General features: G+C 46.0%; 1 protein-coding gene across 2 annotated transcripts in view; it reads left to right on the top strand.

The window, feature by feature from the left end:
- C11H2orf42 (chromosome 11 C2orf42 homolog) overlaps positions 1-20,842 on the top strand; it is a 287,883-nt gene extending 267,041 nt beyond the window's left edge. Inside the window, exons 7-8 of one of the 2 annotated variants that reach the window (XM_085636210.1) lie at positions 8,901-9,060; positions 19,578-20,842. In XM_085636210.1, coding sequence (XP_085492336.1) covers positions 8,901-9,060; positions 19,578-19,786 — 369 coding nt within the window. In that variant the 3' untranslated portion in view covers positions 19,787-20,842. The remainder of the gene's footprint in view (positions 1-8,900; positions 9,061-19,577) is intronic. The other variant, XM_085636211.1, reaches the window with a different exon arrangement.
- The last annotated feature ends 1,647 nt before the right edge of the window (positions 20,843-22,489 follow it).

Here is a 22,489-nt window from a genome sequence, read left to right as displayed (position 1 = left end):
CAGATGGCCTCATTTGCTTTCTTTCTGGCCCATCCCTGAACCTCACTACGAACAGTATTCATTTGTTCTCCATCTGGGCGAAAGTTAAATCAGAATATTAAGCACACTTAATCAACTATTCTGCTATGCTCAATATTCTGAACCTTTGCCTTGTATGGAAATTAAACAATTATCTAACTATTTAGCAGAGGTTATCAATCATTCTGGAAACATTACTGAAAAACCTCCCTAACAAACTATGGGAGTAGACCATCAATTTGAGCTGGTGTGACATAATTAAGAAATGATCACTCGTGTCCTGCTCGGCCTTCTAGCTGGGTTTACATACTTTTCTTTTCTACATTTTATAGAAATGTCATCAAAATCCTGACTAAGTCCTTCGTACTAGGAAAAACACCACAGCATTGCTCTCAAAGTTGCAAATTCCCCGAATGAAATAGGAAATAAAATGAAATACTAGCATTTGCAAAGCACACACCTACCTCTGGAGAGGTGTACCGGCGCTGGGGGCTGTCAGGAAGATTAAGTGAGCTGTTGCCCAGAGTCACAAGGTGCTGGGCTAACCTGGTGCCGGGAATTGAACCGTCAGCCGTCCGTGATCCGGACGGAGTCAGCCGCCCTGGCCGCTGTACCACACCTCTTCCTTTGGGAGTCAATGTGCCTGATTCCTCTTTATCGTAAGTTCTAGGGACATAATCTGGGTACCTTCTAGGGTGTCTTTCCATTCTAAAAGGCATACCCCTGACTGTATCTTGACATTGCATCCTCTGTTGCAGAGCTGTTAATTGAAAATGAAATGGCCATACCAAAGAATAGATTCAAAGTCTCTGTTGCTTTTGTGATTATAAAACATCAAATTGAGGGAAATGATTCATGTCTAGAATTTGGTGCAGATTATATCAAAACCAATTGCAAAACATATTAATGATACTACCCCATCGTCTTGGTTTCTAAAAAACTGTTTAGCATATGCTAAATAGACTGCTCAGTTGTCAGACCCATGTGTACCCATGTGCCCAGTTAAGTCACAATTAGAAACCCACACACCTTGGTACACAAAGAAAGCAAGACAAACTAAAACTGTATTGCACTAATCAGGGAGACTCCAGAACCATACTTCTGACAAGGTATAATAAAAATATAATTCAAACAAGCTGTGAATGATTATAATCTTCTGCATAAGAATATCACATACGTCTTCAGTTCTGATCTTAATTCTTACTTTTCAGATTCTATAGAGTGTGGTCTTACAAAAATATCTTATAAAATAAAGACCTAAACTTGGATATCTCTATAAGAGATTAGTCTCACAGTCTGCTCTTACAGACATACTGTGCCTATCTGTGGATTTCATAGCCACTTTAGCATAACCACAAGAGAAATCTAAAACTGTGTAACTATTGCAAACTATTATTAAATGCTTGAATCCATACAGCTTGTCTGCTCATCTAATGAGTGTGACTGTGAACAAAGACTGTGTTCCACCCTGAATGCTCTCTGTTCCTCAGTGCCATGGAAGATGCTTGATGTCACCAGCAACGAAACAGTGGCATATTGCAATCTCACAATGAACAAAAAGTGTTACATTTGGCTTTGTAGCCTCAGGACAATTTGTCTCATTGTCCCTTTAAACTCCTGGGCGATTATTTATAATCAGATTCACAAATTAAGGAGAATGCTGCAAGTTGTAACCAAGGGGTTTTCTTGGAGCACACCCTAGTCACATATCCCTCTGTTCTAAAGTGTGAAAGGGCTGTGTCCCCTCCAACTGAGATCTCCACTCTCCCCTACTGATGAAAACATATTGGCATTATGTTGGGCTTGTACTCCAAACTGTACATTCAAAAAAAAAAGAAAAAACTGTATACATTTGCACTGTAGTGCAATTGGTGTATTCCACATTGGATCAAACCATACATTTCCAGTGATACCTCTGTAGGATCCACCTTATTTTGGACTTAGTCACCTGAGCGCATGAAGGTTTTTGAGGGGGAGGGATCACAAACCTGGCCCCCCTCTCTGCCTCCACCTCCAGAGATATTCAGTCTGTAGACATTTCTAAACCCACTAAAAGTGCTGTGTTCTGCTTTGACCTTGTCTCTGGGTTGTCAACCTGCCCCTTTGCAATATTTCCAGTCCCTTATATTGCAGACGTAGTTTACTCTTCCCACTCACTCATGAACATGTGGAACCTAATACCACCTGTGAGAAAGTGCCTCTTTTTCATGGTTAGCCCCCCACTTTGTTCTTGGTTTTGATGTTGTTCAAATGTAGAGCATAGTGTCCCTATCAACCAGGTCCCCTGTGCCAGTGTTCCTTCCCTAGAAACAAACCCCTAACTGGCACTTCTGCCCTCTGTAAGTCTCTAATAAATGTTACTCAGAGTACCTAGGGTCTGGTAGCTGAAGAGGGTCCCCTGGGGCCTCCCCTTACTGGGACCATGCCTCTGCCCTTGCAGCTTGCTTGTCCCTTTGAGGGAGAAAATGACAGTCAACATGGCACACTGCCTGGGTGCCATGCCAGCTAACACTGCCTGAAGGCATTGGTAAGTCACCACTCCAATAGGCCTCACAGCTCTAAGGTAGGGTGTGCTATCCCACAGGTAAGGGCATGTCTGCATTAGCAGATAGCCCCCTACAATTTTGGGGGTCCATTTCCTAATATTGTAAATGCCAGTAAAGCCATACAGAGTACATGGGCTGGAAACCAGACCGCTCGAGCTCCACAGCGCCATGATGGCTTCACTGAACCCAGGAGTGTTTGGTAGCAAGCTACTCCTCTCAATACATTCAAACTGATGCCGGATTTGGACTTATTGTGCCATGTACCCAGAGGGCACCTTGGAGGTGCCACCTGAAAACCTGCCAACCCTGGTGTAGTCTCTGACCGGCTATAGGCAGCCAGCCACCACCAGACATGTTTCATGACCCCCTGAGTACAGAGCCCTGGCTCTCTGGGACCAGAAACCATGCACATCTTGGGCAGAGGTGTCATGCCTCCTCCCCCAGGATGGGCCAGTACTCAAAGAGGCGAGCTTCAGAGGCCTGCTGCCTTTGTAATGCGAATCACCAGCCTCTGCTGCTACCAGCAGAAAGCAGCCCCTGGTTTACACCCCCACTTAGGGTGGGAAAATCTGTGGGAAAACTTGAGAAGAATGGGAGGTGTGCCCATCTCTGCCAAGAGGCGAGATTAAACACATCTTTCAGTCCCCGCCAGCATGAAGATGGGTGAGGACCCTCAAATCAGGGCTTGGTCTATGCCCGCCTTCCCCCCACAGAAGGGTGGCATTGTGAGAAAGTGCCATCTTTCTTGCATGGTATGCCCCCACTTTTTGCTGAATTGCTGAATGTACTTTGACTGAGTGTGCCCTGGACTCCTGCCAATCAGGTGCGCAGGGCCTATGTTCCTTCCCTAAAACCCCAAATTGGCAAACCCTGGCCACATGTCAGCCCCTGGTAAATGGTACCCTAGGTACCCACGTCATTGTGACCAAGGAAGGCCTCTAAGGGCTGCAGCACTTATTGTGCCCCCCTTAGAGGCCCTGTACCCTAACACAACCACACTGCCCTCGCAGGCTGAGTGTCTGGGTACAAGGCAAAACAAAGAATCGACATGGCACACATCCCTGTGTGCCATGCCCACAATCTACACTGCCCTGGCATACATCAGCCACCCCTCTAGCTGTGTGCCCTATGCCAGTGGTGTGGGCACAGGAGCATGAGCCCTGTGCCCCTACAGTACCCAGGTCCGTTCCTGGGCACTAGAAGTGCAGTGTTGCCATTTAAGAGTATATGGTGCTGAGAGCTCGTCAAACACAAACTCCACAGCACCATAATGGCAACACTGATGCCAGTGTGGGATTTAATGTACAAAGCACTACTTAGAGATGCCCCCTTAAAACTAACCTAAAATCCACGTCTGGCCTGGGAGGCTGCCTAGGCTGCCCCACAGCAGACATGTTGGTGGACCCCTGGGTGGAGAGCCCCCGCTCTGCTGGGCCTGCAACAATGCACATCCTGGGCGAGGTGCTAGGTCTCCTCCCCCAGGATGGGCAGGGGGAAGCTTCAAAGGCATGCCGCCTCTGTGAGCTTCTTCAGGCCACTTGCTGTCCCCAACAAACTGGCCCCCACCGGTTCTGACCCCCACTCTGGTGGGAAGACTGGCCGGAAACCCCAAGTAAGGACAGTGGATGTGCCAGCCTGCCAACCCCACCCCTCAGGTGGGAGAGGCGAGGTGAAGCACATCTCCGGGCGCTCCCCATCTTGAAGATGGGAGGCCCTGCCCAATCAGGACTAGGCTACTGCCCCCCTCCCACCGGAGAGTGGCAGGATAGGGGGTGTCCCCACCCCAGGGCAGGGACCCGTTGGTCCCTGCCCTTTACCTACCTGTAACGCCCCTAAATCTAGTATTTAGAGGCACCCTGAACCTTCCTTCTACAGATTCCGAAAAAGCAAAGAGCAAGAAGAAAGAAGACCTGCCGTGCAGCTGCTAAGAAGAGGAAGACACCAACTGCTTTGGACCCAGCCCTACCGGCCTGTCGACCCTCGAACCTGCTCCTGCTAAATCCCGGCACCTCTTGTGGCCAGCAACCTCACAAACCCCGGAGGACCTGGCTACCTTGTGACTCTGAGCATCCGGGACTCCCATGAGCAGTGGCTCTGCTCAAAGCAAGTTTCTAACCCCTGGCACCAGCCTGGAACCGCGAACCCTGCACACTCTGCACCCGCCAAGCCTGGCCTGTGCCGGAGTGGACAAAGATCCCGAGGACGCCCCCCACCCCGGCGACTGTGACCCCGAATCCAGCACCCAAGGACTCACCTAGACGCTCCTGACGGCGCCTGCAGCCTTAGAACCAGGGACCCCCCCCCCCCCAACCGCAATCAACAGAGGGTAAGATGTCCCGACACCAAAAGGCACCCCTGCACCCGGCGCCCTGCGGCCCCCTGTGCCCGACCCCTGGGTACCTACCTATCTTCCAACTACCAAACTTACCTCTCGAAGTGGTGGTGGCACCTGAAGAATCTTCGTCCCCGAGCTTGCAGCCTTTGTTCAACCTGGAGCTTTCCCATTGAAATCCATTGAATTCCCAAAGGCTCAAAAGCACCCTGCACCCAGCCGCCTGAGTGGCCCTGGCAGTGTAACCTCTACTCCTACCTACTTCCCCATTTGCCCTGAGCAAGTGACCAGGAGCCCAGCTCCCACAGCCGCGTGGCCTGCTAGTTAGCAGCCACCAACCAAGGCCCCCCTGCCTCCTATAGGATAACATTGGGCCTAACTCACTCTGCACCCGGCCGCCCCAGTGCCGCTGAAGGTGTAACAACTGTACCAACCTGACCCTGGGAGACACCAGAGTCTGTGCCCAGAACCTTGACTCTGCCAGTCGAGTACTTACCCAAAAGCCGATAACCCAATTTTCTTCCATAGGGTAACATTGACTGGTTTCTTCTGAAATTTCTTCTAAGTGTGGAGTGTCTAAAACTTAAAATATTCACCTAAAATCATCCGAGTAACAAACGGAAATACTCACCTGCTATTAGGAGAGATCCCAGTGCTGAATCTTGGTGCCCAGCACTGACCCTCAAAAGTACTCACAACCGTACTTACCACTGACCCAATTTTCTTCCATAGGAAATCATTGACTGTTTTTCTGTGAAATTTCTTCTAAGTGTTGATTTTTGTAAACTACAAATATTCTTTAAAAATTGTACAAACTGTGAAAACGTGATTACTTACCTGTTTTAGATAGAGGTCCCAGTACTGAGCCTAGGAGCCCAGCCCTGGATTACAAAAGTAACGAGAACATACTTTACCTGTAACTTGAATTTTCTCCCATAGGGAATCATTGACTGTTTTTCTATGAAGTTTCTTCGAAGTCTCAACTTTTAAAATAGCTAAATATTGCCTAAAAATCACCACAGTAACTAAAACGAATTTACTCACTTGTTTCCAAGACCTGTCCCAGGACTGAATCAAGGATCCAGTCCTGGAATTAGAAAAGTAATCCTGAAAGTAATCTATTGCAAATAACTTAAAATTCACATTGAGCTCAATGTATTATTGTGTTTGAAATTGTGTTGCTTATTGCAACAACCTGTTACTATTACCTGCAAAAGTCAATTGCATATTGCAAAAGTATTTAACTAAAGCCTCTCATTCTAAGAAAGTATATTTTGATACCTATTGTTGGTTCTAAAATAAAACGACCATATATATTTTTTTATACACACCATTGGCCTAGAGTTCAGTTCTTGATGGGTGTGAGCCCATTTGCTGACTGAGTGTGTACAACAAATGCTTTACACTGTCCTCTGATACTGCCTTACTGCTCAACCAAACTACCACCTTATAGAGTAAGATTATATCCAACTTTAACCACAGCCAAACCTCTGGGGACTGTGGGCTCTGTACACACTGTACCTATTTGGGAACAGTATATACAGAGCCACTTTCTCACAGGCATAATAGACGGTGTAGTCACCCCAGGTAAGGTGCCCATTGGCCCTACCTGGTACTCCCCTAAAACACCCCTGAATCTAGTATTTAGGTGGCTCCCCCCAGACCTAGAAACTAGGTCTGCGACGACCTAAGAAGACTGAAGACAACGACTTCCTTGGCCCAGCCCTACCAGCCTTTCACCAGCTTCCGCGAACCGGCGACCTGTTTTGCATCCAGTGACCTCGGAAACGCTGGGAGGACTGCTGCTTTTGAAAAATACTCCAATCTCCTGTGGAGAGTGGACCTGTTCAGAAGAAAACTACTCCAATAACTCCGGATCCAGGAGGATCCGCACCTCTTGCCTACGTTTCACGCAACGCCCACAGTCTGAGTGGCTCACCTGCGCAGTGAAGTCTCCCCTGCGATTCTGACCTCGTGTCCAGTGTTGGCTGACCGCTACTGACCTCTACGACGGCGCCTGCAGTGTGAATCGAGAGGCTCCCCCTGACCGTCTCCCGAAAGAAGACTCAGAGGTTGAAAGGCACCCCTGCACCTGAAGCCCCTGGTCCTTGGTGAGCTGAGCCAATGATGCTCCTACGACCCCCTACATCTTTACTTACCTCTGCTGTCGCTGGTTTTCCTCCTGCAACCTCCAGTGCTACGCTTGCAGCCTCTTTGCCAAAAGAAGAATTCATATTGTAAACATTGGATGCCCGATGTCAAAATTGCACTCTGCACCCGGCCTCCCCTGCGCCACTAGTGGTGTATGTTTGGGGGCTGCTTTGTGCAATGGTTAACCGAACAGCTAAAGCTTTGCCCCTGCAACTGATCTACTTACCTACAAGCAGCGTGGCTTTAGGCACCCTTGTCTCCATTGGAAAGCTTTGAGTCGAACTCTGATTATGACTTCTGCACCCGGCCACCCCTGTGCCGTTGGTGGTGCAGTTTTGGGTCTCAGCTGACCCCTCACCCTTGCTGACTTTTGGCTCAGAAGACTGGAATTGACAGTGCAGTACTTGCCTGTTTAACCGTAATATTGTTTTCCCCAGAGGATAACATTAGACTATGTTAAAAAATTTCAGTGTTGATTTTTCAAAGGTAAAAGTATTTTAAATTAAAAACACACTTACCTTATTACGAAGATCTTAGTCTTAACATGAAATGCAAACAAAGTATAATTTTCTAAAATTGCTCTGGATTTACTCCTTGAATCGTGTGTCCATTATTGATCATTGTTGTGCAATACATGTCTTACACTCCTCTTTGTTAGGCCTAAGGCTGCTCGCCTACACTACCACTCATAGAGCACTTTGGGTTTTACATTGAGCCCTGTACACTTTTGGGGAACCCCTGGACTCTGTGCACGGTACTACCACCTAGTGGCAATAACATATACAGAGCCAACTTCCTTCAGCACCCTTTTTAGGTCAAGCATTTGAGACCTCTTGTATATACTTATTATATACTTATATGTGTATGTACTTTGTGGGCTCTGGAGGTCAGCCCTAGGACTTGTCTGCTTCCGCTTACGGACTTTGTTTTCTGTTCATCTGCCTCTATTCAACTGTCTTGCTAGAAAACGACCAGCATAGGTCTGTAAAATACCAGAATCACTTTAGCATTATCTAAATTCCAGCCCATACAAATTGTCTTCCACAAGCACCCGTATACCATAATCTTTTTTTTCAAATCTTGTATTTTCAGTGATATGACCACCGAAGGCCCTGATTTAATATTAAAAACAGAGCTTTGGACTATACCATTTCCCGCTAAAAGGCAATATTTCTCTCCATGTGTTCCCATACCCAGCATGTCGCACAGTTTGGTGCTTACTTTCCCTCCAGGTTAAAGAACAGTAGATGTTTCAGCACCCAGGCTAATGAGCTGCATAGCTAAATACATAAAAGGTCCCAAAGGCGAAACCGATTGCATTGCAAATGCTTGTTATTTTATCGGACTACCTAAAGAAACATCTCCCAACTCACTGTTTAGTACTGTAAAGTGTCAAAGCTTTTAATTATTTTTTAATTTTCGGTGTTCGTCTTTGCCTCATTCCATAAAGAACATCAATGAAAAAATTTAAATTTCTAGTCCAGATATTTTATCTCAGAGAGGCATTTGGAACCAGAATGTATGATTCCCTTACTGATCCAAAATTAAATAAATATTGTGAGTTCAGAAAGTGACCAGTTCTGAAGGAAGATTTTAAATTGTGCCGCTTCTTATGATTTGTAATGATTTCAGTTCTGTAACTTAATAGGCTTATTGGGCTATCCCTATAGTTTTTGTCTGCAAGTTTTTGTTCCTGCTGCAATATTTTCTTTTGTTATGATGCTACTCTCTCATATGAATTATCATTGTCCCTCCATCCTCAACCTTTTCTGTTCTCTTCATTTTCTCTATGCACTCTGCTCCCCTTCTGATATCCATTCATAATCTCTTTGCTTTTTCCTGCACTGCTCCAGATGCCTTTGGAAATCACACGCAGCTTTGTGCAGAACAGCGATGGCACCTACGAGCTCTTCAAATGCCCAAAGGTAGAGGTGGAGAGCATCGCTGAAAGCTATGGCCGGGCAGACAAGCAGCCCATCCGGCCCCTGGAGCTTAAAACCTTCCTTAAAGTGGGTATGTTCTATCACTGCTATGATTCTGAATTCTGCTTGGTGCCTACAAGAACTGCCTGATTCCTTCTACTGCACCTTTTCATCAATTGTGCTGGTACTATTAAACTTTCACCCCACTCATCCCCTCTTTCTCACTTTTCTTGCTTTCTCATTTCACACTTCAGTACCCGTGTGACTTATCCTTTTCTTTGTTTCTTTTTGCACGCACCTGTTTTTCCCTTTTACACGCTTTCTTTAACACCACCTAGCTGACCTCTTCGTCCTTCCCTCTGATCTGACACTTCTTGTATTTACTTTACTTTTCGTTCTAAATTCTTTTATATCTTTCTGCCACGTTTTCACTTGTCCCACTCATTCTGCATCATTGCTGTACCTTATTTTTTTCTCTCTTCTGTAGGTTTTCTCACTCCATCTTGCAGTAGCAAGAGGTTGCTTCACGGTTTACTCAATGTGAGCCTCACTACTTCTCACAAGTAGCAGCACTGGCCCAATTCCTCCTCAAAGGATGCTTTCTTCTTGCCTCCCTTGTGCCTTTATTTTTTTTATAATATCTGCTGCCCATTTTCATTAAATCTCTCCTATTCGAGCTTTAGGACCACAGAATAAGATTGCCAAGCACCTCTCAAAGCCTTTTCTTTAACCGCCAGAACCTCTAAGCATCAGCAGCAAACATCAGTTGCTAGCTAAATCAAGGGGTTCTGGAGACATCATAAATCATGAGTCCAAAGGCCAAGTGGTTTGTAAATGTCACCAGAACACCGAGATAACCAAATAGGGCCATATTACACATGATGCCTTGTTAGACCTGCCTTCCTTGGTGTGGATTGGCTCAAACATTTTGCCTTCAGTTCATTTTGTTTTGCTAGATTTATATTGGTTGATTTTAGTACTCTGTGCACTTAAGCACTGCTTACCAGTGCTAACGTGCTTGTGCTTTCTCTCTCAAACATGGTACAATTGACTTACACCTACTAGGCACATTTAATTTACTTTCGAGTCCCTAGAAAATGGTACTACATGTACCCAGGGCCTGTAAATTAAATTATATTAGCTGGCCTGCAGCCCTCCTTGTGCTACCCACTAAAGTAGCCTTTTAAAATTTGTCTCGGGCCTGTCCAGTGGCGTAGCTAGCACTATCGCAGCCCGTGGCGGTCCGAGTGTTTTCCGCCCCGCTGCGGCCGGATTAAAGAGCAGGGTGGGGTGCTGGCGAGATTTTGACCATTTGCCGCTCTTCGGCGGCTGATTGAGGAGCGGGGTGGGGGCGATTGCTGCCAGAGACGGCAGGTATGAGCGGGGGGAGGCTGCTGCCCCCAAAACTTGTGCTGGCTGGGGCGGACCACACCCCGCGCCACTCCTTGCTACGCCACTGAGCCTCTCAGTGTTTTGCCGGCCTTAAACCTTCTTTTTTTATTACATATAAATTACCCCCAAGGTGGTCTGGAAAGGCTCACAGGGCAATGTGCTTTGTACTAAAAAAGTTGGATTTGTGTACTTGTTTTTTCACTTTTGTAAGGCCTATCCCTCCCACTAACACTGGGTTACCTTAGTACATTTGATAAGTAATAACATTGGATTGGGTGCAGATGGCGATATTCAGTTTACACTCAAATTGTAATTTAAAATCCTCTTTAATTGTAAAGTCAGATGTTTAGTCACAAGTATGAAAACACCACTTTTAGAAAGTTGGCATGTTCTTGTCATAACTATTTGTGCCTTCTGCCAGTGTCCTGGGTCACATTACTGTAAATGGCTCTGCTTTTCAGGTTTGCTCCCAGACAGTAACACAAAGGGGGATTCGTTTTGTACAGGATGGGCCATCCTGGCAGGATGTCTGGAGGGGGCTGTGCCCAGCCCCTCCTAATTTTAAAGGGCTTTGCCTACTACACACAAAAAAGAATCTGATACCCTTTTGTCACCCTAGACAGTTTAGTTAACAGGGGAAGGGAAGAACTTTCCAGAACCAGATGTAGAGGTTGAACAGGGAGGCTCTCCTCACGCAAAAGTGTTGGCACCTAGTATAAATGTTGTACCTCCAGAGGCTCTTATCAGAACACTAGTGAACTCTTGGACCTTATTGAAAAAGGACTGCCCTGCTGCATGAGGACTGTCTTGCTGTCTGAGAAGGAAGAACAAACCTTCTTGCCTTCATCCCATGCTCACCTGAGTAACTCAAAGTGTCATTTGGCTAACTTCTTGTTTGAGCAACTGGGACATAAGCTCCAGAGTCCTCCCTGCATCTGACCTGCTGCACCTGGACCTGCCTGAACCCTGCTGGAGTTCCTGATCCCCCAAGAGTTGCCTCCCTAACCCTTCTGGTCATGGCCCCTTGGCTGGCATAAGTATGAGCTCTTTCCAGGAAGAAAAAGGTAAATTCCTGAAGTTTGGGGTCTTATGACCACAAATGTGCCTCTTCTCGCCTAGACCATGTGGGGGAAGTGCCACTTTTTGCATTGTTGCCTCCCACTTTTTGCCTGACACATGATGAAATTTGACTTGGTGTTCTCTGGGTCCCTGCCAATCAGGTTCCCAGGGCCTGTGTTCTTTTCCATAGCTGTACCTTTGTACCTGAAATTGGCACCTCTCTGGCCATAGGCAAGCCCCTTGTAAAAGGTACCATGGGTACCAAGGGCACTGTGACCAGGGAAGGCCTCTTAAGGGCCGCAACACATAGTTTCACCCTTAGAGGCCCTGTACCTTAACACCTATACACTGCCATTGCAGGCTGCGTGTTTTGGTGCAGGGAAAAGTGAAGAGTCGACATTGCACACTTCCCTGTGTTCCATGCCTGCAACCTGCGGTCTGGGGACTAGGTAAGTCACCCTCTAGTAGGTTGCACTAGCCCTCAGGTGAGGGTACAGTGGCATGGACCCTGTACCCTTACAGTGTCCAAGTCCATTCTTGGACATTGAAAGTGTAGTAAAGCTTTTGAGTATATGGTCTGGTAATTGGTCGTTACGAACTCCACAGTTCCGTAATGACTTTACTAAAAGCTGGGAACTTTGGTAGCATACTTCTCAGCACATTAAACTCACACTGTCCAGTGTGGAATTTAATGTACAATGCATACAGAGGGCATCTTAGAGATGCCTCCTGAAAAATCACTAGCCCTGGTGGGGTTCCTGAATGGTTGCCTGCTATTTGCCTCAACCAGACAGGTTTCTAGACCCCTGGGTAAAGAGCCTCTGCTCTGGGTCTATAAACAAAGCTCATCTTGGGCAGAGATGTCATGCCTCCTCCACCAGGATGGGCTGGGTCCACGAGAGGGGAAGCTTCAAAGGGCTGCCACTTTTGTAAGTTGCACCTGCCTTTTGCTGCCCCAGCAATTGGCTCCCACCAGTTCTGATCCCCACTTTGGGTGGGAGAATCAGAGGAAAAACCAAGCTAGGAGGAGAGGTGTGCCCACCTTTGCAGGCAAGGTGAAGTACACATCTCAGTCCCCTCCATCTTGGAGATGAGGGGACCCAACCAATTAGGAAGAGGCTCATGTACCCACCCCAAGGAAGGGACTCATTAGTCCCGACCTGCACACCCCTTTTAAGACCCCTAAATTCGGTATTTAGGGGCGACCCTGAACCTTGCCTCCTCAGATTCGAGGAAGAAAGAAGGACTGAAGAGCCATGCTGAAGAAGACACCTACTGCTTTGGCTCACGCCCTACTGGCCTGTCCTTACTTCAACCTTCTTACAGCGAGAACCTCGGTGTGTCCAGCAGCCCCCCAGAGCCCGGAGGACATGCCCTGCACTCATCTAACAGACTTAGTCTCCCATGAGCACCGGATTTGCTCAAGACTCGCCCACAGAATCCGCATCCAGGCGACTCCACGATTTTGCACCACTCTGCGCCCGACACCCACGGCCCGAGTGGCCCATCACCACGAGAAGGTCTGCCCAACTATCCTGAGCTGGCTTCTGGTGATCCCTGACCTCCCTGAAGCTTCAAGACGAAGCCTGCAGCCTCAAGCTGAAGGGTCCCCCCGGCCATTGCTGGTAAGACCCGGCACCAAAAGACACCCGTGAACCCAACGCCCCACGGCCTTGGGTGTCACAACCAATGGTGTCCAGGTATCCCCCAAGAACCCAACTTATCTCCCCAGCCAGTGGTGCTTTCAGGAAGTCTCCCTGCCCAAGCCTGCAGCCTCTTTGCCGAACCGAAGGTCTCCATTGAAATCCACAGGGTACCGACGTCTCCTTGGCACACTGTACCCGGCCGTCCTTGGGCCCCTAGTGGTGCAACTCCTGTGCTGATTTTTGGCCCCTGCAGTGCTGAACTTAACCCCAGTAGCTTCGCTCCCACACCCAAGTGTCTTGCTCGTAAGTGGCACCTGACTGAAGGCCCCCTTACCCCCATTGGCTAACGTTGGGCCCCTACACCCAGCCACCCCAGTGCTGCTTGTGGTGCAATTTGAGTGCCTACCTAGACCTTTGGATAGCCTGGTCCTAACCCCCAAACTCCCACTTGTAAGTTGTTTACTTACCTCAGAACCGTTAATCTTTTTCTCACACAGGAACCAATGTTATGAGTTTTGTTCCTAAAAATGTTCTGTCGAGTTGTACTATTGTATGAAAGAAAGAGTAACTAAACTGCAAAGCTTCAAAAGTCTTACTTACCTTATTGTGATATCCCCGGTATGCTATCTAGGCATACCACCTCGAGTAATCCATGTAATCTAAAAGTATATCAAAAGTAATTACTATGTTATTTAAACTGTTTTTGAGCCCAATATAAACCTGTAACAGTTGCAAATTCAACCACAACTGCATTTCCTTGTAAAGTCTTGCATTTGAGAGTATATTTCACTTACCTGTGTCAAGTCCTGCTTGGGTCTAAAAATAAAACGGAAGTATACCTTTTTTATCCTTACCTAATTGGTCTGGATTCTTGTGTGTGCCATTAGTCTTGATCGAGTGAATACACTAAATGCTTAACACATCCACTGCATAAGCCTAACTGCTCGCCCACACTACCACAAAGAGCTGTTAGTACTTACCTAATTTAGCCTCTGCTATATCTCTGGGGACTCCCTGGGATCTGTGTACACAATACCTTACTTTGGTATACTATACACAGAGCCAGCTTCCTACAGACTGCTGCCCATGATGACCATCAACACGAAGCTCCAGTGAAGATCTGCTGTTAGCTCTACATGACCACCAGTGTGAGATCTCCACTTCAGGCTACAGCAATGACAGCCATGGCAGAGCTTTAACATGGTCAGGGCTACTGAGATTAAGCGCAAAAACAACAATTGATGGACAGAATGCAGAACAATGTCATACATTCACCCCAGTACAGAGATCTGGGCCTAAATCCATCGTTTTTTTGCTCACCATGCCATTCCACTTTGAGCCCAGCCTTATGCAAATCAGTCTTTGAAACCAGTCCCAGGATGCTTGTTTCCGGTCCAGGGAGGACCTGGCATGGCAGTTCGGTCTGGACTGTTTCCATGGGGCACAGGATCAAGACTGATTTGCATATGGCTGGGTCCAAACTGGGGTGGCGTAGTGGGCAAAAGAACAATGGATTTAACCCAGATCTTTTGACTTGGGAGAATGTTTGCATTGTCAGCATTCCGTCCATCATTTGTTTGCTGTAACACTTTTCACTCTAAGTGGGATGGGTATGTCCAGACGTGGGTCCCTTGCTCACTGCGCCACTGGATTCAAGCTAGACTGGCTGAAGAAGTGTGACATACCCTGAAACCGGTCCCAGGATGCTTGTTTCCGGTCCAGGGAGGACCTGGCCTAGCAGTTCGGTCTGGACTGTTCCCATGGGGCACAGGGTTAAGACTGATTTGCATATGGCTGGGTCCAAACTGGGGTGGTGTAGTGGGCAAAAGAACAATGGATTTAACCCAGATCTTTTGACTGGGGGAGAATGTTTGCATTGTCAGTTTGCCGTCCATCATTTGTTTGCTGTAATACTGAGATTAAGCAGCACGAAGGACCCACTTATGCATCAAGGTTATCTAAATTATATTGAAAGCAAAGTATGTGACACGTTCTCTTGCAGTGTGTGTGTTCATATATACTGAATATAACACAACCCTCAGGCAGGGTAAATTCAACTTACTAATGTTACATTTCCAGCATATTTAATAAAAATCAGACTTTACTATTAGATTCGTTGTTTTAAAAATTGTAATTATTAAAAAAAAAAAAGTTTTTGAATTGTCTGTACCTGGTACAGGTGAAGCATTCTAGATTAAAGTGTATAATCTATACTTTGGCTTTACCTATATATGAGCTACAACCTAGCTAGCGACAATGTCGTTTTGGGCCTATCTAGTTTGATGCCAATTTCAACAAGTTTGGGCGCTGGAGTGCAGTGTCTTGGTGTTGAAGTTCAGGATTACCAGCAGTAATCCTGAACTACCAAAAACAATGTAAAACTGGGGACGAACCTTAAAGTGGTAACTGCACCACAGATATCCGCCCAGTTACTCCAGAGAATCTATTATTTACAACCCTCCACAAATTGAGGGGAAAAAAACTCCTTGTCCCATTTTTATTGTCAGTGATATTTTGGGCTTTATACATGCTCCTTGGACAAATGTCCTCTTCAGGGCTATAGATAATTTCCGAATTGCCTACTTACATTTTCGCTATTGATAGATAAAGGACACCTGGTTTTAAAATGATTTTGCTATATGATGTTGGTTGATTTTGTGTGGTATCACATCTGGTGCCATAACCACTTGTGACGTGGTTGTGTTCTGCCACAAAGAGTAGGATGTATTGATTGTTTTGTTTGAATAGATGGAAGTACTGACATCCTGCCAATCATCTTGTAGTACAGTAGGCATTGCCTTAAATTAAATGGACACCTTTTGCTTTTTCTACGAGTCATCAGTCCGTGTTAACCCCTTCCATGCTCATGATGGAACGATTCCGTCATGAGCATCGGTTGAGCTGTGCTCATGACGGAACCGTTCCGTCATGGCCCCGCCCGCGCTCGAACCCTTCAGCACCGCGGGGGAATCCGCGCAGCGCTGAAGGGGTTAAAGAATTCAGTTGTGCCCACCATTGTCCCACACTTTATTTTGACCACAAAGTACACCCTCCTTTGAGAAGTGTCAAGAGGGCTTCAATTGCAGATAACTTGTTAACGCTGTAAAGTGGCTGGTGTACGATAAGCCAGCACTATACAAAACAAAAAAATAAATTGGAGTGCAATCTAGCGAAGAATGTGTTGTGTGGTTTTGGTAAAGGTGTGATCTAGTGGGATGACGTGCAGTTTCTGCATGTTTTTGTGGGATGAGATGTAGTGTTGCTGAAAGTTGTGGTCTAGTGGTGAGGAACTAGTTTTAAGGGAGATATGTTTACCGTAGAGATTGTGGTTTTGACAGAGTGGTGTGTTTTTTTTGTTGTTTTTTTTTTTTTAACAGTTTTAGTAGTGCCAAGTTCCATGTTCTGACTGGCTTCGTATCCCTTTCCCCACTTGATTCAGTGTTTGAATTAAGAACTTATTCGTTTGGGATCTGTTATTCTCTATAATTGAGTTTGCTTGAAATCAGTCCTCAAAAGAGATTACATTTGCCTTTGTGCTGATAAACACATGTTCTATTAGTATATTATAATTTAATGAAATCCTATCATCCAAGTACTGATACATTATTTGTTATGAAATAGAAAGCAAGTAACAAGGACCCATTTTCCCATCTTAGGAGACGTGTTATTAGACTAGACAGTGTGTTTAACGAGAAAAGCAGGAGATTTCAGATTGGCGCAACAAACAAATATTGTATTTTTGATGGATGGTGGGAAGGTCATCACTTTGTCCAGCAAAGCACCTCCCTCAGCTACCATGGGACATTTCAATTGTAGAAGCAACAACTGTGTAAAAAAAAAAAAAGTCTGAGCTCTCTATGGGTTTTGGGGGGCATAAGTCCAGCTGAACCAACAGGGAAGCTCAGATATCACAATGCTTGGGCATGTAGGGACACCTTCGGTCCACTTCTCGGGCTGGGCTTGGGTGTAGTGGTGTTTTGAGGCATCAGGTTTTCACTCCGGTAGACATTCATGGTTGAGGGAGCCTGCACAAAAAATCTTCAGACGGTGACTGGGAGTCAAGTCCGGGCAAACCTAAGCTGGGGTTTCTCTCTGGAGGGTCTCATGACCTCGCTGGCTCCTTTGGGCGACTTCAACTCAGGCTGGGGGGCACTGGTGCAGTTGTAATTTCCGGTTTCTGATTTTTCGAGATCCAGAGTCCTTGCGGTTCTACAGGGTGCAGGGGAGCAGCTCTGCTACTCTACGGAAGATCCTGGTTGCTTCTTGAAGTGCTGGCAGTCCTCCCTGGCTTTTGGAGGCAGAGCAGCTGCAGGACAAGTCGTCTTTGGTGTAATTGTCTGGACAGCAGGGTTGGCCCCATGCCAGTTGCTGCTCCTCAGTTCTGGCTTTTCGCTGCTCTTCTATGTCCTCCTTCTTAGGTAGATATAATCTGCCTTCCTGGAGCCAGGGGCTCCCCTAAATACTAGATTTAGGGGCGTAAAGGAGAGTGAAGGGTGGTAGCCAGTGGGCTACATGTCCTTGTGGTCACTACACCCCCTATTTGACGATTTCCTGTGGGAAGTGTTCATAACCCTGTCCCAGAGTTCCACATTTTCCCATGGCCAACATGGTGGAATTTTCCTAAAGAGGTGCACATCAGGCAGCTTACCTTAGTGTGACTGACCTAGGAGTGCACCATGGTTCCCTGCATATCTAATTTCCCACATGCCCTGGTGCTAAATGGCCCAGGGCAGTGGGTTGGAATTTCCCCTGTCTGGGAAAGCCATGGTCGCATATGCAAGGCGACAGGGCCTTTGTAGCCTCCTGCCCGGATATGCTGATTACTTGGCCATCCTGCTTGAAGGAAATGATAACACCTCTGCAAGAACAGTCATTGTTTCTGCCCTCTGAGAGCGTAGGCTGTCACCTGCAGGGGTCAGAAACCTGTCTAGTGGCAGACTGGTTGACCCCAGTCGACCAGCACACTAGAGGCATGTAGGTTTTCAGGAGGCACCTCCTAAGGTGCCCTCTGGGTGCATGTATTAAAGCCACCACTGGAATCAGTGTGGGATCATTAGTTCAAGGTGTTTGATACAAAACACCATAGATTTCAGTTAAGCCATCATGTAGCTGGGGAACTTGTTTTTACCAGTGTCCTGCACATGTACTTAAAATGGCTTCCCTGTTGACTTGTGAAATCTAAGAATTGACTTAGACATCACAGGGGCATATCTGCTCATGCAGATATGTCCACACATATAGTATGGTGCATCCTGCCTTAGGACTACAAGCCTACTGTAGAGGTGGCTTACGTGTCTGCAGGCATGGCACACAGGGAGGTGTGCCATGTCGTGTTTTCTATTTTATCTGCACCAAGACAAGTTCTGCGATATCAGTTTGCATGGGTTAGGTGAGGGGACCCTTAGGGGTGCCATAATACATGCTACAGCCCTTAGGGACCCTCTTTAGTACCCACGCCCGAGGCACTCGAGATAACATTTAAAAGGGACTTATGGGGGTGCTAAAGGCATGGACACTTGGGGAAACAATTGTTCAGTTTTTAGAGCAAGAACTCTGGCATTAGGGATTTTGCATATCAGGAACCCAGTGCACGTCTGTCAAAATTGCATCAGGTACCAGGCAAAAAGTGGGGGTTACCATGTCAAAAAGCAGCACTTTCATACACAACTGTATTAAAACGGCAGAATATCTTTGGGGCCTGTGGGATATCGCACAGCGCAAACTGAGTAGCATCTTGAAGTGTAATATACCATGAGATAATATTAGCCAAGGTAATGGTTGTGATTTCACAGAACTCAGAAGAATGAAAGTTGGACTTGACTCTTCCTGGATTCAAACATGTGATGTTCGGTTTATACAAAAACGTTTGTAGGTAATTTCAGCAGATTGAGCTACTCTACACGTTTCAGTTTAGTGAGTAAGAGCTGTCTTATCTTGCTTATTTGGATAACAATTGACACCATAAGATTATCTGAAAGCACCGAGAAGTGCAGGGAGGCAGGTAATGTTAAAAATGCACAATAAAAAGAATGACCAAGAAGCTAGTCTTCATCAAAACACGGTCATAATTGACCAAACAAGGGTGTTGTCAGTCTTTTGCAGTTGGCCTGTGGGCAGGTGTGAAAGATGGGAGTAGTAGAGGTATTTCAGAGATGAGTGCAATGGGCACCAGGAGGGAAGATGTAAAATTCAGTTTGGGTTTGATGACTTGGGTGCCAGTGATAAGAATGTAATATGTTGAGTTATGCATGACAGAGCTCCTAGGTGTCAGGAGCCTGCTTTTTTACTCCTGTCCAATTCTTCTATAGGTTGCCCCTCAAACAGCCTCTACCTGATGGATCCATTTATCTGTTTGCCCACAGCTGAAAATGCATACAAATCTTGAGGGATTTAGTTGATGGTTGTACTGGGAGGGCTACTTTGTTCCCTGGATGCTCCGGCTTTTGTAATGAGAGAAGTTAAAGGAGTGTGTCCTCTTATAAGTGTCGTTTCTTTTTCTCTCTCTCTAAAGGTACCATGTCCCCAGACCAAAAAGAGCCAACGCCCTTCATCATTGAGTGGATCCCTGATATATTGCCAGACTCAAAGATCGGTGAACTGCGAATCAAGTTTGAGTATGGGCATCACCGGAACGGACAGTCAGCTGATTACCTGGAGCTCGTTCCCCCGCTTGAACAGTCCCTGGAACTTACACCATTAACCACCATAACATTTCCCTGAGGAACAAGAGCCAATTTGTCCATGCTTGAAACAGGCCGAGAGCTCATGCCTCTGAAGTTCATCACATTCTCAGGCTGTAGGCAAGAACAGGACCCCCATTGTTTGAACCTTCCCTGGAGGTCTCCTTCTAAACACCGTTATAATCATTGCTGGGGTCCACAGACTGCAGAACAAGTACCCTGTTCCTGGAACTGGAGTCGCACTGCAGGAACTAAACACCAAAGTTCCACCACGTCACCTCTAGAAGTCAACAGATGACAAGAACATGACCTGTTCTTGGGGCACGATCTCACAGCTTGGGCAAGCATGTAGCTCACGCTTCTTAGCTCCATTTTTGTCCATCTAATGGGTCCGGACTGTGTTCACTAGTGCAGGATTCTCAGTGTTTGAGCAGGCTTTGAGCTCATAGCTCTTGATGCCACAATGTACTCCTGCGTTGTTCTTGAAATTCACCCTAGAGCAGGATACTCACTGCTTTGCTAGACCCATAGCTTACACCAATAGACATCAATGTTCCCTGAAGGACTTTTGGCATACTAGAATCCTTAGTTCATGGAATGACCCTGAGCGCTCGCCTCCAATGACTAATATGCTCTCCTCAATATTCATCTATAGCTGGATTGTGGTGCTACATCAAAATCTGAATGGGCTTCTGAAACCATCTCACTTTCTCTTCATGTGTAGCAGTCGTCAAGTAAAGACTGTTCATGCAGCAAACATTTATGCAGATTGGAAGAAGAAGAGGTCTCTGATTAGGATTTCATTGTCCTTTCATGTGAATAGTATGTCACTGCAAGGGCAGCATTAAAGTTGCATCAGAGTGGGATGAACTGAGAGGAGGAATAATTTTGCCTTTCTTGTAGATACCTGCTGTGGAGTATGCAAATGTATGGAAATATAAAAAGTACTTTTAGTCTCCTCCGAGATATGTGACATATTTACATATGTGTATTATAAAGCATCTGGAGGGAGTCTGGGACTACGTGAAAGCTGCAGGTCCTCCTACTCCTGACTAACTCTGCTCTGGGGCATAATAAATTCAACTGATTTGATGGAGCAAGTGAAATGGGCCTGTGTGGAGAGGGTGATGGTGTGAGCTCTGATCCATCCCCAACTTACTTTCCTTTTTCCTTCCCTTTCTACTCTGTTGCATCACCATCGCCCCAACGCATTTCGACTAAGCTAACACCAAAACCCCTTCCTGGCACCATTGTTTTTGTTCTCAGACGAGAACACACCAAAGAAATAGGGATGGAGAATGGGAAGTCCTCATCAGTTAGATTGAGTCATCAGACTGAGGTATTGAGTCTGGTGTCTGTAATATACCATTTATGCATCACCCACCTCAAAGCTCACTGAATAACCGTTCCTTATAAAGTACTCTTACCAAGAATTGTGTTCAATTTGGCACACACAGCACAGCTGTGGCCATTTTCTCTGAATACCTTTTGTCCTGACTGTTTACAGCCATTATCTAACTTTTTGGGTACAATGGTAGATTGTAGATAGCACCAAATCTTCACTTGACAAAAGAAAATGTGATTGGGAGGTGGCACTATGTTAAATATAGTAGTATGACTTGCATTTTGTTATTGGTATGTCCAAGCATTACCAATTACTAGTAACTAATTTAATAACCACTCACTGAAAGACCATCTAAAATTGTATTACTAAGTACTGAATAAGAAGAAAATGGGACATCTTAACCAGCTGATTGCTTGAAGTATGTTTATAGTACCAGAATCTGACCAAATGGTGCAACTGTGTTGTATGTTTTCTACCCATGGGCCTCTTAGCCTTACTGCTGGGATGACTGATATCATTATGTGGTACCAGTCAGGGCACGAGCATTCTATCAAAAAGAGGCCCAATTATGTATACACGCCCACAGTGATTCACCGCCTGCTTCACATCAGTTCATCATGTTCACTAGCTGTTTTTGCATTGCCTAGAACTTTCTCCTCTTGGTTTGCATCCCTGCACTGGGAAGAAATACACAGGTAGATGACAGACAAATTCCTTGTTTCCAAGATACCACTTTTTTCAATGGAAGTTCATAGTGGGTGACTACAATCGTGGCCCCCACCACCACTGTCTGCCCAGTGTACAGGGGGCTTATTCATGTGGCTCACTTCAGTTTTGTCAGGGAAAACAAGTTCTGAGGAAAGAAGGTTTGCAGCGACTTTGTCACTCATGTATCAGTTTACACCATTGACATTCAACATCTTAAACTAGGTCGACCCATCTATACCCACTGTTACCTGCATTGGCGAAAATGGGCTTTTTTTTTTTTTTGCACCAGAAACACTCCTTGCCAGTGGCTTGGTAATGTTTGCTACTGAGCATTTGATTTATAATGACATTTAATCCCCGTTACCCAACTCACAGGTTTTTTGTGCTACCTTTCCCCTTCTGTTTTTCTTCCTTCCTTGTTTTTTTTTTTATCACGTAACACTTGAAGAAAATAAATTATATACATTTTTGATTTGAGCTCAGTCCTAACGATCAGTACATAAATCATATTGCCATTTCTCGTTTTTAACACAGTAACACACATTTCAGATCCAGTACCGCAACCTGTTAGCCTATACAGCCCACTTGATGGTCTCTTAGAGCACATGGGTGTCAAGTACGGTCCAACCTCTCACCATCTGCACCTCTCTATAGTTGATTGCCCATTCCTTTGTCTGTACAACCTCTATC

This window comes from Triturus cristatus, chromosome 11 (genome assembly GCF_964204655.1).
Source record: "Triturus cristatus chromosome 11, aTriCri1.1, whole genome shotgun sequence".
Taxonomy (NCBI): domain Eukaryota; kingdom Metazoa; phylum Chordata; class Amphibia; order Caudata; family Salamandridae; genus Triturus; species Triturus cristatus.
Note: the sequence above shows the minus strand (reverse complement) of the source record. Positions and strands in the feature narration are given on the sequence as shown.